We start from the raw sequence: 20,250 nt of genomic DNA, 5'->3' as shown, positions 1-20,250 counted from the left end.
AGGATTCCTCTGAACAATAGTGCAATATAAGAATTGGTTTGGATAGACTAAAAGATGTAGGCGCATTTCTGCATTGTTCTGTAGCCCCACTAAAGTTGGTAGTTTGTTTTCAAGGTGTAGGGAGCTGCCTCCTGTTTCTCATTTCAGGTTTGAAACTAAAAATAATTTATTTACATATGATTTGCATTTTTCAGGTGCCATAACTAGGGAATCTGAAGCATTGATATTTTGCAAATGAAAAGCTAGATTCTCTGAGTTTTATCAGTTTTCTGTTGTTAATTTCAATGGAATCTTGATTTTTTTCTAATTTTTTTTGCACCATGATTATAAGCAGAAAGAAGGGTTAGACAGAGAGAAGCTGATAGCTAATTAGTTTAAAGATGATGTTCTGAAAAATTTTGACTGGCAGTAGGGAACTCTGTAAAGCCACCTGACCAAAATATTTTCAATAGTCTGCTATAAAATGGGAAGGTAGAAATAGGTAATTTGCTAAATTATCAGCCTCATGAGGGATTAATTCCTTCCAGTGAGCTGTGGCTCAGCAATTAATTGATCTAACGGTTAGGTTTTCTCACCAAGAAAGCTAGCTAACTCACTCATTCCCCCCATTTTTTGCAGTCATTTTGTATGTTTGTCTATTGCATTCCCTAAGGCCATCTAGAACCTCAAGTGAATGAAACTGAATTCAAATTGTCCTTCTACATACTCCTGCAGGGCTACGATTAGAAATAATTCAAAATTATGGCTGTGAAACAGCAGTTAAAATTCCAGTGCAGTTTTATATGAGCTGGTATGTTCCACTTTTTTTGGTTTAATGTTTCATTGAACTATTTAGAAAACTATAGTCTTCTTTCTATTGATGAATCTGCATTGGAAATATAAATCAGCAAACTACCATTGAAGCTTTTTTTGCAGAAATAATTCATACATGTACCAATATTTCTACTGAACACATTACAGCAGAAATGAGGTCATATCAGTCACATTTTTCAGTCATTCAGTGGGATTTGAGGAATTTTTGAAACCATTGATATAGAGGTATTCCAGTTTGGGAACAGTTATGTAAAGAAGTTTGATTGCCTTTAAATTTCCTTCTTTAGGTATAGATGTGGTATTGAATAGAAGAAACCAACATAATATTTTTTAGCAGTGTCACAAGTAATTTTTGTAATTTGGACCAATGAAAATACGTGGCCATTTCTGTTTTATTATTTTAAAAAGTGGTTTAAAATACCACATTTTATGTATCTGCATTTTTGTGGTTTATAGTGACAAACTGCCAATTGTAAAGATGACAACTTACCTCCAAAAGTGTTTATTAAAAAAAAATCCTAAAAGGGCAAAAGAATAGAGAGGAATGAGAATTAATACAGGTTAGGTACTGCCCACTGCCAGGCTGTCTGAAAACAGAAGAGACAAGGTGGTGACTGCTCCTTTTGATGACTACACTGTGAATGAGAATCTGATTTTAAGGGAAAGCAGAGGAGAACATGCTTTATTCTTTATACTGAGGAATACTAATATAAACGTTATGTCAGAAATGTGAACATTAACAGAAAACAGTATTTGCTGCTTTACAAATAGCCTTTATTTAGAATATCATGGATGGTATTCAAAATAAGATGTTATGTTTATACTCTATGGAATTTCACTATGTGGTTAAGTGTTTATTTTACTACGAAAATGTTATGCATTTTATGAAAGATGACTGGAAACCTGTTAAAATCTCACTGTCAGGTTCACTATACCTCTTACAAAAACCCTGGCCCTCTTGAGCATGGTAAGTAATGTGCCTGAGTAATTTCCTTTTCAGGATTTTGGAGCAGATAATTCTCAAAAATATAAAGGTGTGTCTTATTTCTTAACTTCATTTGCTGTCGACTCTAATACCTCCTTCCATTGGCCTAATGTGATCTTCTAAATCTCATGTAATAATCAGAAGTATTCTAGGTAATAAAAAATAAATAGGTTTCTGTGCCAATTATCTAGCCATTGAACTATAAACACTCCATAGTAAAGTTCTGATAAAACAATAAATAAGCTGTCAGTCAGTATGAAATGGCAATCCCTGTTAAAAGGAAGTCTGTAGTTGATGGAATTGTTATACTGGTTATAACTGTTACACTTCAGTAGAAAAATACCTGAAAATAAGGATAATGTTGATCTTGTGTCTCTGTACTTAGTAGCCCTTTATAAGCACTTTGTGTGTTTTCACTGTATTTGAAAATCTTTTTTTATTTTGAAAGTGATTTCTGTTGTGGACTGTGCAAATGTTTACTTGCTTAAGGTATGTTTATATTTGTGTGTAATGATTAAGCAACATTTATTTGTATTGTTACCTTATAATAGCTTTTATAATATTTTTATTTCTGTTTGCAGGGGATTCACTGTAAAAGCAAACCTTCCAGTGAGTATACGTCATTCACTTTTTCCTACAGTTAGTATTGAACAAATAAAAAAAAAATTATTGCAGATAATGAATCTACTTTCCTGGCCCTAACACTGTGTCATTTGACATGGTATTTACCACCAGTTTCCCCATAAAAAACATTGGAAATTGGTAGACTGTAGTAAATAATAGCTTAATAGTGATTGTGCACTTTTGCTTTGCAATTTTCCTTACTATAGATGATCACTGGGGGAAATTCCTTAGTCATTTCACTCACATGTTTTTATTACATCTATTATTATTAGCTACAGGAATAATATAGGCTGTTGACTTATCTGAAGCCTTCAGCAATCATACCTCCAGTGCACACAGTTACTTGATAAGGAAGGACTGGGCAGTTGTCAAGGCATATGCTACTCAGATAGTCCCCCCTGAGACAATAGCTCTGGTTGGAGGTTCAGCTCTGCATGCTGCTTTTCTCCATAGCACCTTTCCTGGATCCATGTGTTAAACAGTCCACAGAAAGGGAGAAGAGATGGCGCAGGATTGCAAGTGGGTGAGATTCTGGTGTTATAGCACGGGGCAGTGAGCTGAGTGTCAAGTGTTGTGAATCTGCTCTGAAAGCATGACATTTATAGAGCTCACATAGCTTTGGAAAGGATGGAGTTAACACTTGAAAAAGCCTGTAGCCTTCTGCTGACCAGCAAAGTGATCCATCAGTGGCTGGTTAAAGGATTGTGAATGAGCCTTATTTGGATGAGGCAGTTGAGGTGCTAGTTACACAATGTGGAAGGAGTCATAGAAGAGGAGAGAAAAGTGGGTATTGACCTTCCCTCTGCTTGGCTGAAGTATGCCTTAGTTTCTTTTGGGCAACACAGGCAGAAGAAACTCTTCAGCCCTGGTCTCAAAGGGAAGCACGCTTGCAACACTTGGTTATGAGTTAAAATCTGTGCTAAGTATTACACAAATACAGACCTAGACAGTGGAGACTGTTGCCACAGGTACCACCAAGTGATGATTCATCCCACCCATCTTAAGATGAAGCGAATTTCCCTCTGGGAGGGAAGGAAGGGGGTACTCCCTCTCCATTGACTGCAAAAGGTGCCTTGGTGATGCGCATAAGCCTAAACTAGGTAAAGTTTAACTCTAAGCTGGATATAGACTTTGGGCACTGAAGAGTGTGTAAACTAAAGATCCCTGTCTTGCAACGTGGTGTCATGAAGCACAGCTGGCTTTAGGTTTTCAGTGCTACCTGACAATGACTTATCAACTACCTTTAATACAAGTAACATGTAGGATGACTCAGCTTTACAGCGGTGATGAAAAAACATTTTTTTAGACTTCATCCTGCCTGATTCACTTGTGCAACAGTGGGTGTATGCTTATTTCCATATTTCCCTTTCCATAGTCATGCTTTTTATTATTTGAGGTAAAATTACCTCAAAAGACCTTAACTGTATAATGGAGCACTTTTGCAGTAGTCATTGTTTTCAGCTGCAACAAAAGGATGACTGTATTCCCTACAGCTACCTTCCCTATTTCCTCAGCTATCAGTTCAGTAGTATTTGGCAATACAGCTTTGGCCCTGCCTCCTCCCTCCAATTCCCCAAAACAATTAGTAGGACATAAGGCCTACAGAGTATTTGTAATGAATTCACTGTACTCTATTATGACCCTCTGATTTAAAAAAAATAAAAATCCTACAGTCTCAGAAAGGACATTTGGCATAGTATAACACCATGCCATTCATTATCATTCAAAGTTCAAAATCCTTTCTGAAGGTACAACAGTGAAATCCTTTTGAATTTACTGTGCATTGAAATCTATTTTAAAGGTGACACTGTCAGCTTGAAATCTAATCAATTTCGTAATTGGTGTATTTTAAAGTAGCAAATTTTAGTATTTATTAAAATAAGTGTAACATGCAGTTATCTTAGGAAAGTGTATCTATTTTGTTTATGAAGTTTGCTGAATCATCATAATACACAGATGCAGAAGATACTATGATAAATCATATGCAAAATAGCTTCTAAATGCTACTGTAATTTATACCGATGGAATGATGCCCTAGTGAAGCAATTTAGTGTGCTGTAGATACAATCGCAGATTTAGCACTGTCAGTATTCAAAGTAGTTCAGATTCTTACAATTCTTTTAGGGAAGGAATACCAGGAAAAAAAAAAAACAACAGTGTTTCTATTGGGTGTTGGCCTGGGCCTGTTATTAATGGATTTTCTCTGTAATTTTTTTGTTGTTCTCCAATTTCATCTTCTTGCCTGAGGCTCCAAATTATTCATGTAATCATTTCCATTGCGTATTCATTGCTTAGCTCTAGCTTCTATTATCTAAGTATACTTAAGGTGTATTTTGCTGTCATGACAGTTCTAGGTTGATTGCTGCATCATCAGATAAAAAATAATCTGCTGTGGTTGAGCTGATGGCAAAAGTACAAGGAAAGTGTCTACATGCTGAATAATAAGTCTTGGCTTCTTTATGCCAGGGCTTATATGTGTCCATAAGTAAGGAATCTTTTATTACAGCAACAATCCCTCTCTCATGTAGAGCTAATTACAGTTACAATGTATAAACATAAAATCTAGCCAAGATTTACTCAGCAGATGATTTGTGTAGCAAGATGTACCTCTGTGTCTTTTGGGGCGTATATCAAATTGCTTGTGAGAAAAGGAAAGAGGTATGTGTTCCAAAGGCAACTACGCAAGGGAGGGGGATTAAAAGATGATAAGGTAAAACTTTACTGAAGAATTAGTCAGAAATGAGTCTGTAATTTGTGATTACAGAAATTTCTGTGATGATTTATAGAAGGGAAATTATTTTCTGTTGTTTCTTCCTTGTATTATATATTTATCGTGATCCAAAGCTAATGCCCTCGTGCATGATATCCATTTAAATTATTATTAATGAGTTTTGCAGTCTTTTGCATTCCTCCAAACGTATCATAGAATTAATTAAAAAAATATCCGAAGTGAAAGAGTCATTCCATTTTATCCAGTGTATTCCTTATCTGTTCTCAGGTGGAACATAGAAACCATGATCAAGGAAAGCAGTGTCCCTATTTAGGGATACACAGCAGTGCCTAGAACTGCGCTTGTGCATCTGCCTGATACTGATCCAATGTAAATAATGCACCTTGGTACGATTTATAATTCTCCTGAGATAGGCCCAAACCTATTACATTTAATATTACTATACCTCAGGCAGTAATAACGAGGACCAAATTCATCAGGTCAAATAATATGGTCAAATTCACCCAAAGAGAATACTTTCTGAAGCACTATAGCGTTAATAATGCATATACATTGCATATATGCCACCAACATAAATTCATCAATGAATAACTGATTTTTGTGCAGGGGGTTCTGGGAAGTAGAAGGAGAAGAAATATGCCTAACTGATGAGATTTGGGGCCGTAAGACTCTCTTTTTCTATTACATTAGCCTGTAGAAGGCTGCTGTTCAAACCCATGTCCTGAGGCTTTAGTCATAACTAAATTGTCATTGGAAAATAAGTTGGGACATAGTAGATGTGTTCTGTGCCTACCGTTTACAACTTGAAGAAGGCCTGGATAATATTTATTCTGTTCTCGTCACCCTGGTATAAAGGAGAAGGAAATTCATAGGTATGAGGGATTTTTCCATGACTAGGAAGGCAATGGTGCCCCCTTGTGTGAAAAGGATATTTTAACAGCAGCTGAGACCATCAGCCAATCTTTTCTAAAATTAAAATGCTATCTGTGAGAGTGCTCAAAACATACAGGTAGTGGTTTTGAAAAAAGCTTAAATGCACTACTAGTCTAGCTGTGATCTAGCAGAGCTACTTAAAACACTGTTAGTGTAGCTGTGTTCTGATAGTCATAATTATTGGAAGTGACTCCTTCCCAAAACCAGGAAATTTTCAAACCATGTCTATAACGTAATGTAGTCACTCACTGCGTTGCTAATGGAGCCAACCAAGTGTTTGCTCTGGTCATGTCTTGGGTAAAGCACTGGCCCTGCTAAAGTCAATATTGCCTTTCCTACTAATTTCAGTAGAGTTGAGACTTCACCTTTGGGGCTTCTGGTAGTATTAGTGCACTTCTTCAAAAACACCCAGTGCAAAGTGAGATTTCTCTATCTGTTCATTTTGCATTGGCAGGTGGTATTTTTAACAGCTTCTGCAATGATGCTCCTGCATCCTTATCCTCTATGGTAATGAAAAGCATGAAGATCTCAACAGTGATGAAATGTGTCCAAGGAAGCCAGTGCTCTCTTCATTTAAGTGTTAAAGGAACGCTGAGTCTGGATGGTAGGAAGTAGATTTGCTACTGAATCATTTTTCTTCACTTTTTGTTTGTAGCTGTTCAGCCAAATTTTGGAACCTGTTGCAATGTTTGTGTCCAAGCAGTTTTCCTGTAATTATATCAGTAAGATTTCTTATGGAACCGTTTAACTAAAATCCGTGATAAAGCCCTGGTCTTACTCAAGGGAATGAGAAGTGACATAATGAATTCGGTACCACAGAAATGTTACTGCTGAAATACTAAACCTCACTTTTCCTCTACCAGTTCCCCAAGCATCCTGCTGCTTTTTTCTTTCTTGCTCTCTATCTTACACACACACACGCACATTTCATGTGCTCTGGTGACTCAAAGTGATATGAGTGACTGCCCTAAGAGAAGGAGAAACAGTCTTTCTGTCTGAAGTTATAATTCGGCACAAAAATAAAATGAAAGCACTTAAACTTTTTTGGTATAGTCTATTTTTAATAACATCCTGCCATTCATGTGCTTAGTGTGTTACCATTTAGGTATTTCCTGGTGTGCTTCGCTCTGAGTTAATGGGTTTAATCATTTGCATAAGAGTTTGCATAATTAAAGCTTTAAATTAGAGCAAACTATATTAAATCCTTCCTCCCACTCCCATGTGTGTACATATATAATGTGCTGTTTTTAATTAAAGAGATAAAATACATGTGCCTTTCACTTAGAAGGAAAACTTAGGATACGGTACGTTTTGTTTTAATTTAATTTTTGTTTTTGTTAAAGATGCTTAAATTAAACTTTCAAAATCTATTCCAAACTCATTTCAGAAAATATTCGTGGCCTGGAAATATGTTCTCTTTCGCTGGACACACAGCAATCTCAGTGCACAAATGTGAGGTTTGCTAGGAAAAAAAGCAAGATGCTTAATGGAAAGAAGGTAGATTCCTTTTTTTGATTGTTTATCATTTAAATGTTAATAAGCCTTTGGAGAAAAAAATATATTTTGCATCTCTTTTTCTTTATTCCTTTGCTGACTTTTTGGAAAACTGCAATGAAATGTATTCTTCAACAGTGTCAAATAAAAGCTGATGATAGCAAAATGACCTTTTGTAACCTGTAAACTTGGTCCTCCACCATTTTCATACTTCTTATCTTTTTGCAAGAGGAGCTGCCTCTGCAAAGTCTAATTTTCAAGTCAGACTTGTTAGCTTTCTTTTTCTGCCCACCAAATTGTGGGGAAGCTTTTGTACCTCCAGCTGCTAGGTAGAGCAATATTACAAAAACCTTTAAGTGCATACGTATGATTTAAGTTCAGACACAAAAATATTTGTGTGTCTGGCCCAATCATGTCAACAGAATTTATGCCTCTGGAAAAGAGCTAAGTGCTTAAATACTTGTGCACATCTGTCCTAAGCTCATGGCAACAATTACAGTGACAGAGTACTATTTTGTGCTAAACAGAACCCAGAAGTATTATTACAGTTTACAACTGGAAAAGAAAAAGAGTCATCCTTGACCCACTGTTTAAAAAGAGATAATTTTTTGTTTCAGTTATAGATGGATAACTGTTATAAATCCCATACAAAATGGGCTACTACTTTTGCTTTATAAATGCTACATTGATTGCACATGCGAAACTGCATTTCAGTTTACACTTTGAATTGCTCATTAATTGGATGTCCCTGTGTGCAGTGCAGGGCTGGCAATGAACAATTGGTAACTTTAAGAATACGGTAAGTTTTATAGGCATGACTCAAAAAAAAAATTATGGAGATTTTCTTAGTTTTAGTTCAGTGAGTAGAATGATGACATAAGATGGCTTTTGCTCTCTAAATATCTTGTACCAAATAGGAGTACACCCAGTGTGAAAAGTTATATGGAATGTAATAATTACTTGTATCAGTGAGGGAATGATCTGCTGTAATTGGACCTTTTGCCTCCTCGATTAACCTCTCCCTCACAAATTGTTACTAGATTGAATAAAATTGACAAAACGTTTAAACAGACATTTTTTCCTCTTCTGCAAGTGTTTGTGCTTGTAAAATACCTATAAACTGGAACTTTTGTTTGTATAGAAGACCATTTCTTTTTGAAGTTCAGTGAGCATTGGATACCTGTATCTCTATGGTTTTAGGATTATTTGGTAGCTTGTAGATATTTGGACTTCTGGGAGTGAAGAAGATAGCAGCCTCCTGATTAGAAGTAATGATACTCTTTGAAATAGTTTCATTAAATGCTGTCTGCTTCTTTTACATTCTTAATGCTACGATAAGTCCAATTGAGTAACGACTATTGCTTGCTTAACTGGGATAACCAGTAGTCTTCCTGTATTCTAGAAGTCACTCACAAACTTCATTTTATGTATGTTTTGAACAGGTACAGGTACAATTCAACTGCTTTGAAGTCAACGTAGCACAGCACATCTACGTGACTATGAAAACAGTACCAAATTACTGTGAAGTAAAATTGAGTCAGGAATACTATGTTGAAGGTAGGAAAACATATTTAAAGGGATATTTCAAAGAAAAAAAAAAAAGGAAGTGGAAGGCCAAATCTCCTTCTGGGATACATTGATCTAAATGAGGCTAGATCATGCATGCCTGGACCACTGTCTACCAGTTGAAAATCTATTTTATTCTACATTTTGATGATTTATTTTGTGCATACAAATGCCTAGCTTGCTTTAAAAAAACAGTGACTAGGGTCAACCTATACTATGTGTTTGTCCTAATTTGCCTTCCAGTGACTGGCACGTGCTCTCACTCTACCTGCAGTTCAGTCCTGTGCGCTCTCTGTGCGTAAGATGGTGCCTCTGCTGTCTTTTGGTAGTTAGGCCCTAGGTGGCTTCAGAAATGGCTGCAAGTGCTACATCCCTTTGAGGAAAGCTTAATAAGAAAGTATAGAGAAATTTATTTTTACTTTCAGTTACCTTGCTGTTCTATCACATGTTTTCATATAATTGGATAAGATAGCATTGTTCCATGTTTTTAAAGTAAAATGCCTACCATGTGTATATAAAAATAGATTCAGCTCTATTGTGCTACCAAGATATACTGTGGCTACTGCAAGCAATTCGCGGTGCAAAAAATGAAATGGGACCCCTTGTTCAGTCCAGTGCTTGTCCTGCCTTCCTCTCTGTACGGCCTGTGGGTTGGCTGCTCTCACGCACTGCCCTTGGTGCAGAATCATCCCTTACACGCAGTATCAGATGTATTATGGCTGTTACACGCCTTGATATAAGTAAAGCCTCTTTGTATTTAAAAAGCTTTTTGTCTTCATGATAAATTAGCTGATTCATGACTGAGGGAGAAATGTACTTTGTGAATACAGAGGGGAAAAATAAGGTTTTATAAAGCCCAATTGTAAGCTACTTTACATGGAAGAGTGAACAGAGGAAAACAGAGGAAAATATTGTCCTAGGGAAAAGAACTGTGTGGGGAAATGAAAGCAACATTCTAAAAACTGAATTAAGCAAAGAGAGGTGAAAACAGTAGGAAGCCATCTATGAACTATTTAGTGTTCTTCTCAAATCAAGCTTTAACTTTTGGGAGTACAAACATATTATTTTTTAAGGTGTGACCTGCCCTTTAATTCGGGCAAGCTGCCTGGGAACTAAATAGGATTTTTCTTATTAAGCCTATAGTGGAATCAGAATAGCAAAAATTCACAGTCGTTTATATCGGTTGAATGCGCCTGGTAAACTACTAGAGTGGCTTTCAAGGAAACAATAAATTAAATTATTATTATTATTATTCCTGAAATTATTATTAGGTCCTGGGTAAAGAAGTGTAGAGTTATAGCCTAGATTTTTGACTTATTTGAACTGCTGATGAGGTTTTACAGCAAAAACACTAAACTCGTGAGATAGGTTCCTTAATGCGAGTTACGACATAATCAGTGTGTGTGGTAAGCGTACAAATTCTTTTCACTGTTTATCTAGAAGTGGCTGTAAATCTATCTTTAAAAAGAAGTGTATGAGACAGGTTTCCTGTTGGGAAGCTATTGGATAGTTTGGCAGTCTTAGTTACACAGGTATATAAATAAAGCTGCAGTGAAAAAAATTCTGGTTTCTGTTTTGCAGACTGCAGAAACAATGATGTGGGAAAATATATTCCAGCCTGTTTGGGTGAGCTGATTTTCTATACACATTAAAGATGTGACATATTTCTCATGGCCTATACAATAATATGTTTTCATAGCTGCATAAGCAGAAAAAACGATATACAACTGTTAATATATAACAACAGTTGACGATATACAACTACCGTTACTTGTAATTATCATATAGTTATAGGTTATGTCTTGATAAATTTAAGTGTTTCTTTGTACTGACTTGGAAATGTTAGATAGCAGACAAAGATATTGACACCCTATTTCATATTTAAACTTTTAAAAACAGGTTTCTGTTCTCTTCGTGCACTTTGGATTACTTGTTACAGATTTTGTCTATAGACAGACCTCACATTTAGATTGAAATTAGTTTGCCAAACAGCTGTCCTTAGTTTGGGATATACTTGTAAGTAAAAATAATATATCAAAAAACCTCCAAATATTGCTTTTGTCTAACTTAGTTACATATATTTCCTGAGTAATAAAATAGCAACCTGAAGATAATCAGCTTGTGTAGTAGTATCAGGGTTAATGCTTCAAATATCTGTACATGAATTACTTAAGATTTCGAATACTGAGACTGAGTTACCATCAGTAGGTGTCCTGCCACCTCAGTATTGACAGTGCTAATTTAAAAATGAATAACATTGACATTTATTCCCATGAAAATCATTGTATATCATAAAATAAGATTATATTCAGGAAGATCTAGATATTAAATAGGATTAATTCAAACGTCCTAGATAAGTATCTATAGGTGTTGAATTTAATCTTGATCAGGTTATGGAATACATTCTGAACATTAAATGAGAAATAATAAAGCAAGAAATATATGAAGTAATAAAGAGATGCAATAATTTCATGTTTGATTTTTCTTTTCTCAGGTGGAAAGTTAGATTATAACATAGACTGGGCAAGGAAAGTCATATCAGTGAATGTATCTAACTTTCTTCAAGATCAAGATTATTATGTTCGCTTATGTCACAAATGGTTTACCTGTGAAGATGTAGGGGCATTTGCTGTGGTGAGTTAAAGCTGGAAGCATTGCTTTGTGGAACTGAGTGGGGTGACTTGTAAGTAAAAATGCTCATTGAGAGCATATTTATAGGAATAGGCCTTCTATATCTTTATTTACCTTTATGAAAAGTTATTTACTGTCCTGGGCTCATGATCATCTTTTTCATTTCAGATAAAAGGGAAGGAATCTTTAAAATCAGTTTCTCTGAAATATTCTCAGCTACTCCCTTGTCTTTGCATTGAGGTAATACAGTCTGGGTTTGACATATACTGTGTTTCCAATTAAAGAAATTTTATCTGGGATTTGTGTCCTAAGCAAGGAAGAAAAATCTATACAGAAAGGCTCTAGACCTAAGTTTCTGACTAAGGCTTGTCTGACCTTATGATTGTATACACTGAGATTTTTTTTCTGAAAGAGAGATTAAAACAAGGAGATAAAAGGAAAATGGAGTACAATTTACATTAATTTGCCAAAAGGATTGTGAAAGGCTAATTTGACTGATATTTATGAGCAAGGAAAAGCCATCATGTTTAATCAGACTGAATTTCAGCAGAGGATTTGCTATAGTAGCATATGGGAAACTAGCAGATGAATTAAGGAAGCTTAGGGTTGGAACAAGATTTGTAGGGTAGGTAAATAGCTAGCTGGATGGCTAATTCAACAGCTCTTGATGAATGGGGAAGTACTGATAGGAAAGTTATTTAAGGTCCAAACATAAAACGGTTCTTATACAATGCTTTCATCAGTGACATTCCCACAAGAAATGGGAGAGTGTTAATGGATTTTGCTCTCATTTTGAGAGGTGTAACCAAAATGGAAGAGAATCAGGACAATTGGAAGAGACTAGAGGTCTTTGTAGGTAAAATAACTAAAGGAGGATGAAGTGTAACAGTATCAAGCGCAAGCTTATGCGCTTGCAATAGTAGCTTGCACTAGTAGAAAGAATTCTTGCTATAAAATGTGAGTTCTCATTTGAAAATGACAGTGCATGAAAAAGGTCTGAGTGACAATTAGGTGAGATGATTCCCTTGCTAATAGGAAGTACAGGCAAGGCCTTCTCTGGGATACTGTAGACAATTCTTACATCCATAAAAATTGTAGAATAGATGTTTGAAGAATAGAGAGACTGTCTTAAAAAGATTAAAACCACTTGTTTTCATTAGCCTGGTAAAACACATACAAAAAGAAAATATGATTGTTGTCTAAATACACATCAGAAGGGTCATTTGTAGGGAGAAAGAACAGCTTTTTTTATAGCTAAATGCTGATCTTGCCGTAAGAGTGAAGGGGAATAAACTTCATTCCATGAATATATTCAGGATAACTACAGTAATTTTTCTGATAATCTGAGTAGTGAGATTTCAGAATATCTTTCAGAAAAAGGAATAAAAACTGATCAAACCAATTTAAAATGAGTTTTATAAGATGTGAAGATACTATGTGACCTAGTTTCTCAGGGAATTTTGTGATAGTATTCCCCGTGGGGATTAAGATACTTAAATGTAGATGTCCAGCTGTAGATATCTACATTTGAATTAGATGTTCCAAATTCTTATGGTCAGTGGACAGCTAGTTAATACAGTCAATGGAACCTATGAAGCTGCTCAGCAAACCAAATGTAGATGCTTATTTTGGGATGAGCTGAATAGCACTGTAGACTCCACTGGCTGCACTAACTAGAACTTCATGTGTCTAGGGCACCTTAATCAAATGCAGATGCGTACATTGTAGACACCTAAAATGAGGTATCTTAGATCTGAACCAGAAGCTCTCTTGCAAACCTAGAGGTTTTGTTTGACCTCCTACCATTCTGAAAGGTAGGAGGTCACTGAAATAATATTATTCCTCCCAGCATATATATGCTGAATTCCACAACATGATTAGTGCTGGGCAAATAAATGGGAATTGTGTTTAACAACTGTGAGTAACAGAAACATTTGCATGTGCATCTAAATAATTAGGGCATAGTACTAAGACATGCACAGGTATTTGAGGATCAAGTTTAAGTGTTAGTCATTAGATTTTAAGGATACATCCTTTACCATAAGAAAGGCCAGGGGATCTGATAGTATTAAGTAGCTGGTATGTATTGCATCATCCTTGGATGACTTCTGATACCCTTAGAAAATAATGAGAATGTAAAAAACCGAACAAAAATATTAACCTGGCAGTCTTTCTAAATGAAATTATGCAGAATATATGACTTAAATATTAGGAACATAGTACATAGGAACATAGAAAGGATCACCTGGTCCTTCAACTCCAAATCCCAAAATGAGGAACAATGCCATGAATGTCTGGGGCAAAACATTCTCTTAAAAATACTTCCCAAAGCTTTATAATAGGCATAGCATCTATATATTTGGTGAGAAGGTTATTTTGTCCCATTCTATCTGAAATGGTAAAGACTGGTGTATCTGAGAATCTCTAGCTAACGACGACTTTTTGGGTTGTAGGGTTGGTTGGCAATTCCAGATGCAAGGAGGACACAACTTTGCCCCTTTGAAAACGGCAAGTATCGTGTGGTTACCCCCAGAGTAGTTTCTAGCAGTTCCAGTAGTATGTTGCAATTTGATATGCATCTAAGATGAAAATCATACCTTGCAAAACTTTAAGGAAATTGTCATATTGTTTTGTTACACTGTGGATAGATGAAATAACTTTCCTTCAGATCAAATTGTTCACAAAGTTTATGACAATATAAATACTAAATAACTTGTCATTTCCCACGTTTTCTTAAATCACACACAAAACTGGCCAGAAGGAAGAAAAGCCACTGAAGTCAGCTTCGGAGTGATGATGTAAGAGGAGGGCTTTAAGGAGAGATTTGAAGGAGCTGGACACCCAGCTTGAAGGAGGGAACTGGCAGCTGAGAATGAACACAGCTGACTGCATATAAGAGTGATAAGAGGAAAGAGCAGAGTATGGGGTGTCTCCTTGAATTTCTTCACTCGGGAATCTCCAAAGGTCTTGGGCTTGTGCTGATGCAGAAGGGGGGGGGACAATTTTTACATTTCTCCTTCAGCATTACTCATAATAAGATAGTAGATAACCAGGCAATGCAAATCAGTGTGTCTCCTAATTCATTACAGTAGCTATCTCAACATTAAGGGCAAGAATAAGAAAGAAGTGAAGGTCAATAAACAGGAAACCAGTAATGAATGCAAGATTATTTTCAAATAGTTACTTGGAGTGCAGACCCCTTACTTAATGGGAAGTTTTTCACATAAAGTTTTCCAGCAAAGTCAGAGTTTGGTCAGAGGTGACAGCTGAAGATGAAATTGTCACATTATATAGTTTTTTACTGAAAGGTTTACCAAACAGATAGAAAAAAAGCTCAGTCTGAAAAAGTGTTTTATTTTGTTTAGCCCAACATAAGTACAACAATCTTTTTGTCCTAGACTGTGCCAAGAAGCCCATTAAGGGATATTAGTATTTGATTTTTAAAGAACCATGAGAGCAGTTATAAACACCAGCCTATAAGTTTATCCAAATTCCATTAAACTGCATAGACATTCAGGGTAATTCTTTCACATTCTTGCAGCACAAATATATTTCTGTTAAAATTGAAGCAGTCTCCTCTCTAATTTGCCCAGCCTTCATTTCTGATTTATTTTACTGTGGCAGAATGCAGTGTTTGTGACACTATCTTCCTTTTGTAGCAGTGGAGTGCAGTTTGACTAAATACAAAGGGAAAAGAATACTATTTATATAGTAGAGAGCATTTGTAGGAACACCCAAGCTATGCCTGTAGCTATGTCTATGTCCTGCTGCCAGATCTAGCCTCAAGGTCATATTCAAAGCAAAGCCTGTTAGCCATCTACAGTATGAACTCCTAATCTCTGTCCTTAGTAGCTGTTCAGCCTGAGGCTGGTTCTCATGGACACAGGTTGTCTTCTTCCAAGTTTTCTCTCATCTCTACCTCTTTCTTTCCTGTGCTTGGAAGGCACCTTGCTATGCTTCTCAAGCGCAGGAGGTTGGACTTGTGAATGCCACAGTTCCTTCTTTCCGCTTTCTGGTTCTTTACCTTACTGCGCTACTGCAGTCATTCTTCTCGCTGTCGCCCTCAAATGAGGACTAGCTCAGAAGGCCTTCAGGCTGCCCTCACACCTTTGCACAACCTGAGACACGTCTTAGCTGTGGATCAGAGAGGTAAGAAGCCCAGTGGTGACAGCTGAAGTGTAGGTTACAGAGCGTTACGTAGTGGGAGGAAGGGCAGTCTATGCGCTTTGGCACATGGCTTGACTCAATCCATTTAGGAAGTTCCAGTGGGCAAAAATGATTGGACCATTTGCTTATAGCTCTAATGAGAAAGTGAATATGAGAAATATCGGTTTAAAACCACACTTTTCATTTACTCAGTTATCCTCCTGCCAGTGATCTCAAGGAATTTTTTCCGTCTCTAGCACCCAGCTATTTAGAGTACAAAGCACTGTGGAGTTCCAGCTTTCAAGCCAAATTGTTCTATTTTTAAAATCTTTCTTTTTCTGAACTGACAGCTCTAAGCACTGGAGTATCTAAAGCAGACTGATTCTTTCCTGGCACATTTATTGCTGATGCAATAAATTTGGGATGATAGAATTAGTTCTGTGGCAGGAATTAACAGTTGTGTATCAGAAAGAAGCTCCTCTATGTAGTAACTCTCTTGTGTTAATTTAAGTAGGAAAAGAAAAAAAGGAAAGAAGAGCATTTACTGGTTACTAAACAATGCAATTATATGACACTGAGGATGAATGAGGAACATGAAGTAGGAGAAAAGAGTAAAAACATACTTTAAATGAGCGTCTTTATTTTGAAGCAGATAGATGAATACCACAAAGGAGTAAAACAGAAGCAAAGTCATTTATTAAGTCAGTGAGCAGGCCTGCAGACAAACCATTCTTAATTGTGGTGCTGTGCTCTAACTATTAGGATTATACTTACATCTACCTTATTACAGACTCCTATAACATTCAAAATGTAGCTGTGAAAACTCTGTTAGAACTGATGGGAACCAGGACTTTTTCAGTCAGAATAAATCTGCTCTACACATTAGCTGTATAGTACCTGCCCATTTGTTACAAACAGCAGTTGTAAAAAAGCGAATCAAAATTTCCACTTCACAGAAAGTGTCAGTGTTTTGATATATGTTCATTGGGACAGAAAGTTAAGATAGCACAAGGTTTTGCTGAATTAAGAGATCTGGAAGATTTATATTTGAAAATATCAAAAGGTTTTGTTTCAGGACATTTCCAAACGGAAGCTGTAAAAATTGGAATTGTTGTTTTGCTTGATGGGATTTGAATTTGGGCATCTTGCCTTTTCACTCTTTGGTGTAGGCTGCACTCCTTCACTTTGCTACGTTTTCGAGAGCCATGGGTATTGTTTGTTCACTCATCTTGAACATCCAAATGGGTTTTCAAGTTTTTCTCTCACAAGTATTTGCAAAAATTATGTTTGCAAAAACATATTTTCCTCCTACTTCTGACTATTACAGAAATGTAAAACTTTCCAAATCTCATATCTGGAAGTGTTGGCTGAAATATCATTTTGAACTTTTATGTTGGAAATTCTGCCATCCACCTTCAGCTAAATAGGGAATAAAGTCAATACAAAGTGACTAGTTTGGTCAATCACAATAAATAAGACAGCTCTGACATTGTAATTAATAATTAAAATAAATAATAATTAGTAAATAATAAATAAAATAATCTTGATATTTTTAATAGTGCCTATATAAGACATCCTAAAATATATGCAAATCTGACATTATGGTGTGCACAGTATACAGAGAAGATGTATTTAGCTGTTGTAGAAATAAAATTTATTGTGAGTTATTTTCACAGCTCTGTTTATTATATGAGTTCTTAGTATTCAGCTATAGGCTTCAGTTTATCTTCTTACATATATGCTGTATGTTAAATATATGTAAGTATGCAGAACACACATGGAGTCTGAGTCTCCATTATGATGACCTCTAGTCACTAAAGTATAGATTCATTCTAGTTTACCATATACAGTTATGTGAAGGTCCTTGGTTAGGAGTCCACCTGCACTGTACTCCCTCTGTAGTTCATGGGCAGAGATTACACTTCCAGGAGCCTGTGCAGCCAGCCCGCTTCACACCTGAGGCACCATTCCCTGGTAATGTCTATCTGGCATCATAGTGGGAGACTGGTGGTACTAAGCAGTTAAGTACTTCAGCTAAATGCCAACACTTTGGCAGAATTAACCCAGGTTTTACATTGTTAGAACATGTGTGCAGTTCTGATTGGTGGAAATGACAAGGGAATGGAAAAGCAATACTTTTGGTTTTCAGAACATATAGAGCAACAGAATTTATGAATGATTTTGATTCATTTTTAGACATCTTGAATAATTTTTCCACTCTTTGTACACAGATACGAAGGTGTTATGGGATGATATTGTTTATAATCCAGCCACACAAACCCTAGCTTGGAAGCCAGCCTGTCCTGTGTTTGTCACGGTTAACCTGTGCAGGTTAATGAAGTCTAACAACCACTGTGAAGATATACAAAACACTTCCAAAAATTCTCCTGAGAAAGTAAGAGCCATGCAGATTTTTTCAAACTGTGAGATTGAAGGCCGTGACTAAATCCAAAGCATAATGTGAACAGCTAGACTTAGGACTAAGCGTAGTTGCAAATTCCCCCCTCTTTTTCTCTGATGCTTAAAATTATTCATAATCACAATCTCTTCTTGTATAACAACCACATGCTTTATTCAGAGAGCTCAATATTGGCTATTAGGGAATAAAAAGCGGACATGATTGTGAAGCTAGTAATGTTTACTAAATTCTTTGGGGTAGATAGGGTCTGCTTTTCATTTGTAGTAAAGGCATGATTCATCTGCCCTGTCTTTGCTGTCTAAAAGATAGGTGTCCAAGTCTCAGCTATTCATCCCCGATTCCCTTTAAAGCAAGTCAATGAAGCAGACCTATTCAGAGGACAACTCTTCTCATCTCAAGATGGACATATTAGACAGGTCAGAGGGATGTCTCTCTGAAAGTACCTGTTTCTCTTCACTGACTATGACAGGAGTCTATTGTGATTAGGTCAGATTTATATATTTAACGTTTAGGCTTCTGAAACATAAGTGAGATGAATCTAAATCTCTTTATATATTACTGGAGGTGTAATCTTAACTTGATAGGGTATGATTGTTTTTTACTCTTTTAAGATCTTTTTAAAGTGCCTTCTTGAACCTGGTTGAATATCTTGAAATTGTGGCTGTTGAAATACTGAGTGCCTCAGTTCTTCCTGCACTTACATTCTAAAACTGAAAAGGATAGTATATAGCGCAAACTGCTTCATCAGTCTGAAGTCTTGTGATATTGTGTACCCTGAATTTATGAGGTTGACTAGAATTCCTGCTTTCATCTTGAAAAGTAAGTTTCAGATTGTGCAGAGATTGTGCAGAGAAGCGAGTAAATTTGAGGTAAAAACTCAAAAGGCAAATAAAACCAAATACAAATTCTTAATTTTTGAAACTTTGAGTCTTATCCTGATGAGATGATTTGTGGGGATTGACTCAAGACTTTTCAATGCTTGGTCTTATAAACACTGAAGAAGAAACATTGAAAAGATTAGGAACTCCTGGCCAAGTGTTTAACGCTTACTCAGATTCACCATTTTCTGCCTAACTTTCAACAAAGCTTTGATCTTGCAAAAACAAATGTATTTAATTTGACACATGTGAGTGCTCCCTCTGGATTTCATCATCTGCTCACAACAACCACAACTCACTGTTTGCAGGAAGAAGAAAAAGAGTAAAATGAGATTGGGCTGGTATTGGTCATATCTATGACCCATGGCACAATCTGATATTGGTTTAGTACCAGACAATGAGTGTTTTCCTCTATTTACCCATTGCTTTTAATGACTGAATATTAGTACTCAGGGACTGGATGAAATTTCCCCTTTTTCTAATTCTTCCTAAAAGACTTGATGCTTAATTTAGTCCATTTTTTGCACACAACTGTAATTATGAAGAACGTCTCTATAGTGCTCTGGAGACCACTGAAGAGATTCCTGTTAGTGTCAACCTCCCCCACTAAATCCACATGGTGCTGCACGCTCTAATAATATGCACACGTACTGACTCAGGCCCAAAAGCTACAAAACTCTGCTCTCTCATTTGGGTGTCTTTCTCTGTCCACAACAGTGCTGTTTCCATATCTGAGCTGACTCCTATGGCACTGTCTCTTGTGACTCTCTTGTTCCTGCCATAGACAAGACAAAAGACATCCTTCAGGTTGTTCTCAAAAAAGTTACAGAAAAGAGTGGTACTTTGGTCATAATGCTGTGTGTGTTGTGTGTAGGGTCCATTGCCCTCAGTCACTTGAGTAACAGTCACTTAGGTAATATCACTTATATTGATAATAATTGCTTATATTAGACAAGGCTTTTTATGTTGAAGCCTTTGGTGGTTTAAGTGGTTGTGGTTCATGAAAACAACATTCTATAGGTCAATTAAG

The 20,250-nt window shown here is 36.3% G+C and overlaps 1 protein-coding gene across 4 annotated transcripts in view; it reads left to right on the top strand.

The window, feature by feature from the left end:
- The window catches only part of IL17REL (interleukin 17 receptor E like), a 47,933-nt gene that overhangs the window by 17,805 nt on the left and 9,878 nt on the right, over window positions 1-20,250 (top strand). For all 4 annotated transcript variants that reach the window (XR_011138830.1, XM_068931141.1, XM_068931140.1 and 1 more), the window contains 9 exons: window positions 2,380-2,407; window positions 6,541-6,690; window positions 7,474-7,583; window positions 9,023-9,137; window positions 10,728-10,772; window positions 11,641-11,780; window positions 11,946-12,017; window positions 14,231-14,285; window positions 18,155-18,318. Coding sequence is in view for 3 of the 4 variants with exons in the window: in XM_068931141.1 (XP_068787242.1) it covers window positions 2,380-2,407; window positions 6,541-6,690; window positions 7,474-7,583; window positions 9,023-9,137; window positions 10,728-10,772; window positions 11,641-11,780; window positions 11,946-12,017; window positions 14,231-14,285; window positions 18,155-18,318 (879 nt within the window). In the remaining variant the exon portion in view is untranslated. The remainder of the gene's footprint in view (window positions 1-2,379; window positions 2,408-6,540; window positions 6,691-7,473; window positions 7,584-9,022; window positions 9,138-10,727; window positions 10,773-11,640; window positions 11,781-11,945; window positions 12,018-14,230; window positions 14,286-18,154; window positions 18,319-20,250) is intronic.

This window comes from Struthio camelus, chromosome 1, assembly GCF_040807025.1.
Source record: "Struthio camelus isolate bStrCam1 chromosome 1, bStrCam1.hap1, whole genome shotgun sequence".
Classification (NCBI taxonomy): Eukaryota; Metazoa; Chordata; class Aves; order Struthioniformes; family Struthionidae; genus Struthio; species Struthio camelus.
Note: the sequence above shows the minus strand (reverse complement) of the source record. Positions and strands in the feature narration are given on the sequence as shown.